This window comes from Balaenoptera physalus (genome assembly GCF_965194825.1).
Source record: "Balaenoptera physalus genome assembly, chromosome: 21".
Taxonomy (NCBI): domain Eukaryota; kingdom Metazoa; phylum Chordata; class Mammalia; order Artiodactyla; family Balaenopteridae; genus Balaenoptera; species Balaenoptera physalus.
Window position 1 is genome coordinate 20627086 of NC_138902.1, and position 10869 is coordinate 20637954.

General features: G+C 34.1%; 1 protein-coding gene across 2 annotated transcripts in view; it reads left to right on the forward strand.

Annotated features, from left to right (window-relative positions):
- Positions 1–10869, forward strand: part of PURG (purine rich element binding protein G) — a 35281-nt gene that overhangs the window by 11629 nt on the left and 12783 nt on the right. The window contains exon 3 of one of the 2 annotated variants that reach the window (XM_082444672.1): positions 2996–10852. The exons of the other annotated variant lie outside the window; for it this stretch is intronic. Coding sequence (XP_082300798.1) covers positions 2996–3025 — 30 coding nt within the window. The 3' untranslated portion in view covers positions 3026–10852. Of the gene's footprint in view, positions 1–2995; positions 10853–10869 lie in introns of those variants that run through there. 2 annotated transcript variants of the gene reach the window in all.

The window sequence follows — 10869 nt, forward strand, 5'->3', positions numbered from 1 at the left end:
CTAAGGGCATAGAAGAGACAAATTACTGTTCACAGTGGGTCTACAAGTTAATTTTTCATGAAGCGAAGTCAACTGGTTATGTTAAAAAAAATCTTATCAATATTGGTGAGAGTTTTACTGGGTGATTTTTTTTTTTTTTGCAACTTTTTCTGCCATCCTACTCCTTCTGCGTTATTTCATTCATTTTCATATTTTAATTACCACGTTTCCTCTTTTTTTTTTTTCCTTACCTCCAGAGGGATAAATTGTGATGACTGCCCTGTTTACAGATCCACATTTTTCTCCATTACTCTAGGGCTGTGGTTTTCAAACTTTAGGGGAATTAAGAATCAGCTAGAGGGTTTGTTAAACCAGATTGCTGGCCCCTACCCCTAGAGTTTCTGTTCCTTAGTTATGGGGAGTGAAGAGAGGACCAAGAATTTTTGTTTCTGATACATTCCCAGGTGACCCCATCCTACTGATTTGGGGACCACACTTTAAGAACCAATAATCTAGGCTGATGTGATTTTACCTTAGCTACAAAAGATAATAAAGCAGAAACTTGGGTCAAAACAACTGTAGCATCTTGGTAGGAAAAAGATTCAGTGCTACTCATTCTGCTTTGAGAAATTTACAAATCTTAAAACAAGCAACCTTTTTTTTATAAATTGACTAGAGGTTAGGTAAAGAATTATTTTCCTCTCTTTTTTACCCTTTCATTACATTTAATAACTCTTATTAGTTCCCTCTGATTTTTTTACAGCTATCTTGAGATAATTCTGATAGGAATTAACAATTATGAATCCTTATATGAAAAGTTTAGCTTTCAAATTTATGGAGACTGAAGCATATTTTTAATTTATTAAATAACTGTGGTGTACAAGTCTTACTAAAGGAAAGTGAATAATTTCTATACTCAAGAATTGTTAATACAAGTTTTAGTGAATATTAAGTATTAGGACTTGAAGGGACCTTGGAATTAGTTTAGCCCCTTAAATTTACGTTTTGTGACATACTCCATGTAGCTCAAATGGTTCATAATTACTAAAATAGGCTAAGTAAACAGAAAATAAAGGTTAAAGCTTAAAATGCTGCTTGGCTCTTAAGATATATGTGGATAGAAATACATAAATTTCTTTTAAAAGCATGTAATATTTTCACTGTCTTCCTGTGTCCTATCTATATGCATAGGATAGAGGAATTATATATATATACTATCATATATTTGTGGTACTTTTTTCAAATTAACAATTGGACCCATTGATTTAAATTTAGAGATACTTCACCCACTCATTGAGAATATTATTTGAAAACATAACTAACATATTTAAGAATAATTTATGTTTGCCAACCTGAAGAGATTCTATAATTAATGTGTTGATCATAATTAACAAAACCATATTTTATATATAAATCTGTATAATTAATATATATGACTATACATAGCCACTTAACAGCTATCATTTTAGTGGATCACATCCTATCAGAAACACTAAATTAATTCACATATAGACACTTGGCAGTTCTGCAAGTTCATTAACTTCTATTTCCAACTTCAGTGATTAGTGCTCCAAAAACAATGAATGAATTCCTAATTGTGAAAAAGATTCACTGCTGATGTAACAGAGATACTCAACAACTCAAAAGGATCATTACAGGTGGTGTAACTTTTTTTAATATTCTCTATCCTGTTTGTATTATAGCAACAATTAAAATTTTAGGTTTAAAATATTTGTCTTAGAATTATAATCTGAGTAGGCTTCAGACAGAATAGAGATTTATAGAAGATTTCACCTCAATATGAGGACAAACTTCAAGAAGTAGTGTTACCCCCACCCCTGTTATTGGAATTATTTAAGGCAGAGACTAGACATACACTTAATGTAGGATGCATAAAGGGAATTAATAAATCAGAAAAAAATTGGATTGTTATTACTTTGAAAATTCTTTTCAACTCAGAGAGAATTTCTTAGGAATAATACTTAGAACTTTTGCATTCAGGTCTTCTGTTAATTTACCAGGTTTGATAAAGAAGTGTGATTTCAATTTTTCTGGTATTATTCTGAAAAGAGAAAAAGTTTATCACTTCCTCGCACCCCTTGTTATTGCAAAACAACATAAGAACCAGTTTTCAAAGTTTCATGAGCTTTACTACTTAAATGAATTAGTTAAGACAAGTTCCATGAAATTTGCCCTACAAAATGAAGTATAACATATAATTTTTAAAAGAAATGTTTCACTTTTAATCATTCTTTTCAGAAAGGATTATATGAAGGAATAAGTTTAGTATTTATATTGCTGTTTCAAAAGTACCTTCTACAGGTTTATTTGGAAAGATGTAAGTGATAGTATGGTAAATTGGAAAACCAAATTATTGGATATTATCCAATGAAGGTTTTCTTCATAAAAATCCGGAATAAATTCTGTTTAAAGGTTGAAGCGAAAAAATAATATTTTCACTCTTCTTTTTCTTCTTGCACTACGAATTTAAGATGGAAAGAAACCATAAAGTTTACTAATTTCATCTCAGATAATCTGTATTAGAGGTCAGGTTTCCAAGTAAATTGATTACTGTTGCAAATAATATGTGATTCTCTCCTGGAGAGTTTCAAGGCTTTGTAAAAGGCAGAAGGGTAGCTGCGGCAATAATATCTAAATTCAGGGATCTAGCGTGAATCAGTATGAAACTCAGTTCTCACTTGGAGAGTCCACTTTTTTCTTGTCATTTCTTCAGTTGTTTCTGCTTTCTATGATTCTGTAACATTTCCAAATTTCAAAAGGACAACTAATAATACCTTCAAGAAAGAGACCTGAGTACGTTGAAATATATTACACCAAAGTCTATAAACTATATCTGTATTATACATTTCTAAATATTTAGCTAAGTAAATTTTACTCCTCTACAGAAGTGTGTGTGTGTGTATAAAATTATGAAGAGAGACCAGTTCTTTCGGCATCCCCTTCCATACCCTGGAGAAGTAACAACAAATTTGTTTCATCTTGTTTGTTACTACAGTTGATTGGCTGCCCTAAAGTGCGGCGTTGAGAATTTGAAATCTGCATCTAGAGGGAAAGAGAGAAGAACAGCATTCATGCCAAATATTTGCTATTTGTCATCTCTGCTTTAGAGCTATAATGTTCTCATTGTAGTTCTGAAAATTTCAAGCTTAGCCAGACAGCTGGCTCTTGGAGCACAAACTGTCTTGTGACTCACCTAGGAATATGTCTCTTCTAATACTTCAAAGAGATGGGGTTTTTTTCCTTCTTGGCCGTGTTGCGCGGCATGTGGGATCTTAGTTCCCTGACCAGGGATCGAACCCACGCCCCCTGCAGTGGAAGCGCTGAGTTTTAACCACTGGACCGCCAGGGAAATCCCCAAAGAGATTTTTTTAATCCAATGGTCCCTCCTTTAAAACAGCAGAGAATCTCTTCTGTGCCTCTGAAGAACTCAAAGAACCATGGCCATGATGATGTCATCAAGAATACCCTTCAGCGTTAAACTCTGTATTTACCTTTAATGAGTTCTAACTTCCATTAAAATGACAACAGTTTCTCCCTTTCAAATTCAGCCCAGTCATTCTCAAACATTAGTGTACATAGCAATTAAAAATGCAGGCTTGGTCCTCATCCCCAGAGATTCTGATTTTGTTGGTCCAGAGTGGGGTTTGAAATTGGCTCTTTCTCATTCTGATACAGATGGTCTGGAGGCCATTTGTTGTCATGGTCTTAGATTTGCATCCTTTCTCCCATATCATTTTTCTAGCTGGAATTACTTAAATTATAATACTGTCAGCCATAACACCATGGGAAGATGATTTTTTGATTATGCTATGAACAAGTAATAGCTACAGCTCACTAAACTCAGAGAGGCTGAATACACAAATCCGTTATTTAAGATTGTGTGCTATCATATCGGCTAGCTTTCTGGGCAGTGATCACTGGGAATGCCAGTTTTCCACCACCTCCTAAATTCAAATTCAAACTACTTGACGTATAACCACTGGTTGCATACTCCCCACATTTCACAACCAAAACATTCTGAGTCTTTCCAGCCCGAATCACGTCCATAGGTAATTTGTCTTTTGTTTTCTCACAAGTTGACCCTCAGAGTCTTGAATGACTTTTCTCAACCTTTTTTTTCAGAGAAAAGTTAAAGTTTATTAGGAGTAGAAAATATATCCTTAATCAATCTGAATGCCTCACTTCTGATCTTGTTCAACTTTTTTGTGTGTGTTTAAAAGAGCACATAACAAGAAATTTGCTGTCTTAACCACTTCTAAGTATACGGTTCATCGGTGTTAAGTATATTCATCTTGTTATACAACCAATCTCCAGAACGTTTTCATCTTGCAAAACTGAGACTCTATACCCATTAAACACTCCTCATTCCCCCATCGCCATCCCCTGGCAACACCATTCTACTTTCTTCTCAACCTTTCTTTTCAATAAGCAAGGTATTTTCTGAACCCTTCTTCCACCAATAATGGGTTTATAATTATTGCCACTTAGCTCTCCAAGTAGAATCCTGATAGCTTGTATTGTTATAATTCTCATGCAAAAAGATTTACAGTTACAGGGCAATGGTGCTTATATTAAGAGCCCTTTATAATCTTTGGGTGACTGAATGAAGGGCATTTTATCCTGGAAGCTTTCCACTGATTTACAGGGAAAGATAGCACTTTATTCCTCCTGAGACCTAGGGGACTCCAAATGGAATCTTTGTGCTTGTTTGTGGAAGGTTTGAGGTTAGAGTTACCAGGACAATTAGGCTTAAATCCTGGAATTTCCTAGACTTTTCCTACGTACATTCTAGGATTGTTTTCTCATTACGTATATAGTAGTATAGTAGATTGGAAACTTTTCTGGTGTTTGACAGTGTTGATGTTCACTAAATGATTTCAGAATCTTCCCTTAGTACAGTATGAAACTGTTTAGCTTTAAGTAGCTTCATTAGAAACATAATTTGGGAGGACTAGCCATAAATAAAAATGCATTTTCTGCAAATGAAGTGTTTCAAATGCCGTTTTCAAAATCATTGGCAGTTGAGAAAAAACCCAACACAAGAAACATTCTTAAAACTCTTCTTTTTCAGTTTTTTCCTCAAAAAGTTTCTCTTACTCTGTTATTAAAATTTTTTAAGAACTCAATAAAGTTTGCAATCCTGTAAGCAATATCCATCTAAATAGCCAGAAATGCTATAATTAGGGTTTTATGCTTATGATCTTGACGTAAGGAAAAAGCCTACCATTTCTTGGCTTAAATTATTTTGGAACTAACACAAAAACTAGTTGACCATGATTCTTGGATAATGATAACTGAACTTTTCTTCATTTTATGCATTTAACAATTCATAATATCAATGTATTCTTATGATTTTTTCAGAAAAAATGCAGTTTACTTAGAACATTTAAAATAACTCCATAATTTTTGTAGCACCCAGATATTTTTCTTCAATGATCTGTTGCAACAGATTGATAATATTTGCTTCAAAGAAAATTCTTTAAAATTGAATTTCATTATTCCTTTGATTTCCAGTATAAAATCAAAAATGTTTTCTCAGCAAGGGGAAAAAATTATTTTTGAGTTGAAAAGATTTAGTGAAAGAGTTGAGGTGCATCTGGTTCAGTAACATACTAAGCAATTATTTTTTTCTTTGCAGTGCTCCCATCATTTTAAGATCTTTCTCCACTGCCCACTGTTGTCACCCCTAAATCACAGAACTTCATTTAGCATCATGCAGTCCTCAGGGCACATGTTGCCAAAAACCCAGAACTTAACTTCTCCTCTCTTTGTAGTCTCTGACATAAGCTAGGCATTAATATTTTGCCAGTAGGAATCTTTGCGGTTTTTTTTTTTTGGCTGCACTGCACACACCATGCAGGATCTTAGTTCCCTGACCAGGTTTCGAACCTGTGCCCCTACAAATGCAAGCGCGGAGTCTTAACCACTGGACCGCCAGGGGAGTCCCAATAGGAATCTTTAATGTAGTAAACTCCCGTGTGAAAATTCCCCAAGTTCTGAGCCTTTTTCTGACAACTGCTTACCTACTTTATCAATTATAATGTTAAATTTACTTAGAATTAGGGATGCCTGTGTGACTTATAATAACTAAAACTAGTTTGTATTATTGTTCTTCAAACATTGCTAAACTATATTCCTATTTAAGGAGCCTTTGGGTCATTAGGTAACTATGTGCAATTTGGTTTGTTAATCACCACTTACTGTTTGACTCATTGTTTGAAAAAGACCCCAATATTCCATTTAATGACTTGCCAAGCTGGGATTCAAGCAGTACCTTCCATTAGGTGATTTGCTTCTGATGTGAGACATATTACAGAAAATCTACACTTTGATGGAAATTTTTTTATGTTTTATGTGGGAAAAAATTAATCTAGGTAAACATGAAACTTGATTCTTAAATTAGATTTTTAATAATTCAATTCTAAATGACAAGTTTGTTTTAATAATTTTGTTACAAAAATAACTATAAAATGAATGTGGATTCCAAATTACTCACTACTGTATAATTGTGCTATAATTTATAAAGCCAGAATATTTTAGGTGTTTTTTATTTGGACTATTATTTCAAGCATTCATGGAATTTAAAGAATCCTAAGGTCTCTCCTTTGCCCTCCTGGTGTTCAGAGGTGTGGTGTAGAGGCTAGGGGTACTGTGTTGTATGTTATCATTCAGAAGCCCTGGCTCTGTGCATTCTAGATAGGACTGGGGCAGGTCATTTCACTGCTGGAGACTCCAGCTTGCTTATCAGTGTGGGCATTGGATCAGAAGAACCTTTCAATTTCTATATCCATGGAGTCAGTGAAACTTCTCCTAAAGTTACCTTCAACTTCCTTCTCTGGGCTTTTGTCATTTTCTCTATATCTTCTCTATTTTATCTGACATTAATTGACCATCCTTTCCTTCTTGGCATCGTTCATATTTAGTTACAGTTGCTTTGGTAAAGTGTGGACTTATCTTTTGGCCCTATACACCAAAAGCTTTAAATAGGCCATTCTTCCAGTTCCAAAAGATTTTTTTTAGACACAGCCTAAAACTTGATTAAATATATTTTAAAAATTTAAATTTACTTTCCCATAGAAAAATCCCATCTTTTTAACTTGAATTTAAGTTTAAAACCAGAGACTGTTTTTCTTCCTCTTTTCTATTCCCCTCTACACCTAGCCCCGGGCTGATGACTTAAATCATCCCTCTTCACTTAATCACAAGTGTTCCTGTTCCTGTTTTGCCTTTGAAATCTTGTTGCTTCAAGATCACGGTACTTAACAAACAAATCAAAATGGCGACAAGTGGGAATGAAAGTGATAATTTAAAAACCTGATAAGAAATACTATGTCATTTTATTTCAAAGATTGACTCACAAATTAAGGTTCAGTAGAATATGAGATCTTTAGTTTCCTACCCATACTAAATTTTACTTTAGAAATATCTTTTCCCTTGCTTAACAGATAAATGATCCTGTTCTTGTATTCATGCAGTGACTATTAAGTGGCTCCTCTGTGCCAGCCCTTTTGCTAGGGACTAGAGATACAATGAGCTACAAAAGAAAAATATTCCACTGCCATTAGCTTTAAGTGTGCCATGTCCAAAGTTATTTGATTCAAAGCAGCTGTTGGAGCCTAATCAAGCTGTCATTTTTTCCATTCAACAGATACTCATCTGATTATCTGCCACAGGCCAGGCAGTGTGTTGGTGTATATGAGAAGTGTGTTTGGAGCTATTATAAAATGCTGTATGTTATTTTCCCTTGAAAACAGTTTATTCTTTAAATATGATGAATGATCTACATTCTGTTATAGTGTTCAAAGTATATTTCATTGATGCAAATTTAGAGAACTACAATGATACTATTTTAAACAATATTTCTGTCTTCTCCATTCCAAGTCTCTTTTGATGTCCTAGGATGAAAATAATAATTCTCTTTCATCTCATGTGCCTGTGTTCAAATGGTAATGACTTCCTGAGCTCTAGGTTGGAAATTGTGAAACCCCATTCAGGTTCGTCATAAGACTGCTGTGATTTCTGTATGTCCATGGGGACTGAGTTGGGGAGAAGGATGAGGAAGGCAAGGAGTAGTAACATGCATGTCACGTATTTGCCCTCCCTGCTCCAGGCCTTTGTATTCATCCTCGCTTTAATTTTATTGCATTCTCATAGCATACACGATATCTTCATAAACTTTTCTCTCCATATGTCTGGATTTACAAAATCCATCGGTGTTCTCAACTATGAATTACTCACCAATGTCTTAGCTGAATGGAATAAGCCTGATTCTACTGTGTCTTTGTAAATCACAAGTTGTAATAATTTTCACTGTAGATGCATTGCAGTGAAAATCCATTAATGGGTAAATTCAATTAGTTATTGATACGAAAGATTCATTTATCCTGAAAGTTTTTCTATAACTGATCATTAGTTCTGAAATATTTTCTAATTAAATTCAGTGTTAGAAGAATTATAGAATTTTAAATTATAATTCTTTTCATATAATTTGACATATTTTTCAGAGTTCTTTCATATATTAGATCTCATTTCATCCTGATGAAAATATTGAGTTAGATTAGTTTAGGTCAATATCACTAACCTCACTTAACAAATGAAGAAAACAGGCCAAGGCAGGTTAAATGATTTGCTGTAGATCATCTAGTGATCTAATAAAATACCAGGGTTTATAAGGAGCCCACTGCTCGTTGAAGCCTCATAATTAACACTATAGAAAATTTAAATGGTAAACTTGAAATCAAAATCTGTTAGAATTAAACACATGTTTTTATAGCGAAATTAGTTTTTTTTTTTTTAACACATTCTAGGTATTTTCCTGTTTTTGTTGTATCTTTAGCCTCAATTCTGCACTGAATCTACAATCCATTTTGGCCCTGGCAGTAGGCATATGAAGTCATTATATTGGTGTTCATGTCTATATAGAAACCACTTGCCTGGATTCAGCCTCTTTGCCTCTAGTTATTGAGACTTTGACCCTCTCTTTCCTGAGCTTCCCACCTTAGTGAACCTTCCAGAACTGGATCCTAATAGCTAGAATACAGATCCCTTCCTGTCCTGTTAACACATGTCTTGTCATGGCACTGCATTGCAGTGTAGCCTTCAAAAAATGTTATTTAGAGAATTTAAGAGATAAAACTACTTCATTGTACAATAAATTCAGTTAATAATGAAAAATCAACTAGTGATTTTTTTCCCCCTACGCTCTTATGAACCAGAGATAAATGACCACATAATAAGTTAGAAGCAAGCTTTTTCAAAAACCCGTTTGAAAGGGATGTTCCAAGTTTTTATCAAATTAACTCAAGAACCCACATCTTCATTTATAACGTTACAGCAGTTAACAGTGCAGTAATCTCCTTCACACACACACGAAATTTAATCATGTTCACTATGTTGTATTTATTGAAGCAGAAAATCAAAATAATACATACTAGGAATATTTGAATTTCAATAGGATCAAAAGCATTGTGGTTAAAACTCTCCTGACTAGGAAATTCCATTGAATAAATGATCTTGCTCCTGGCATTCCCAGTTAACCATGGCTTTGTAGCCTCACTGAGGAATTAGCAGGCTGAATTCTCAGTTCTTACATGGAGATTGAATTTCTCTCTATATATATTCCTGTGGCCATAAAAGTTTCATGTTGGCTCAATCTGCATAAATAATCACATAACTATAAATATAAGAAGGTCAATATGTCTAGGCTTATCATGCAGGAGCTTAATAGAAATTCCACATTTGCTTTTTGCATTGTGAGGAATAAAACAACAATTTTAATTTAAAACAATTTAATTTTACTTAATTTCCTCCTCCCCCTTAAATAATAGCAATAATTTCAGCTGTATTTCTAGGCACTGGTTCCCCACAGAGTTATCAGGCAGTGTCAGTGGCCTAGTACAGAATGGTAAAGAGTACAGAACAGACTTTTCATGTCAGCCAGTCCTGGGTTCAGGTTGAAATTCTGTCACATATTGTGTAATTTGGGGCAAATTTTATAACTTTATAGAGTTATTGTGCGAATTTATTCACTCAGCTTTCAGTTTATACTTACTAATGACTCTATTTTTGGGGGCCAGGGGATGTATCAACAACAACACAGATAAGATTTCTTGCTTCACAGAACCTAGAGTCAGCCAAAATTTTCTTAAAGAAAATTAAATGTCCTGAAGCTGTTAGCAAAGTTTCTGTCACATAATAAGCATTTAATAAATATTAATAGCATCATTATTAATTCTTCCCAACCCATAAAATGGATGGTTCCCCAGAAACTATAACAAACGTATGCAAAATTGGAAGGACACCTCCTTTTACCGGAGGAGCTCTCTGGTAGAGCAGTGGCAAGGGAGTTAGTTGGGCTAGTTATAATCCCTTGAAGCTATTTTCAGTAAAATATAAAAGCAAACAACTGTGTAGGCAGAAATTTCTTGGACAGGAAACAAAAAGCCCTAACTTTTATAAAAGAAAAAAAACTAGACTTCTCCGCAATTAAAATTTTCTGCTCATCAAAAGACACCATTAAGAAAATGAATAAGCTATCCACAGACAAGGAAATAGCAAAGTATGGTTTTATTGCTAGAGGGAAACAGAACTGCTTTGTTTCGTTTTTCAAAAAGATGATCATTAGGCAGTTTGCATAATTTGGGGACCAATTGCCCCACTGCTAAAAGGATTCTAATCACCCGTTTTCTAGTATTGGTGTAAGTATCCGTAGTAACTTAACAACCTATGATTTTCTTGTCTTAATCTGCCATCAACTTTTTTTTTTTGCCTGAAGGAATCTTTGGAGTAACGTAACACCCTCATTTTATAACAAATAGGAAAAATATTAAAGATATCATGTGACTTGTTCAAAATCATTTAACTAGTCAT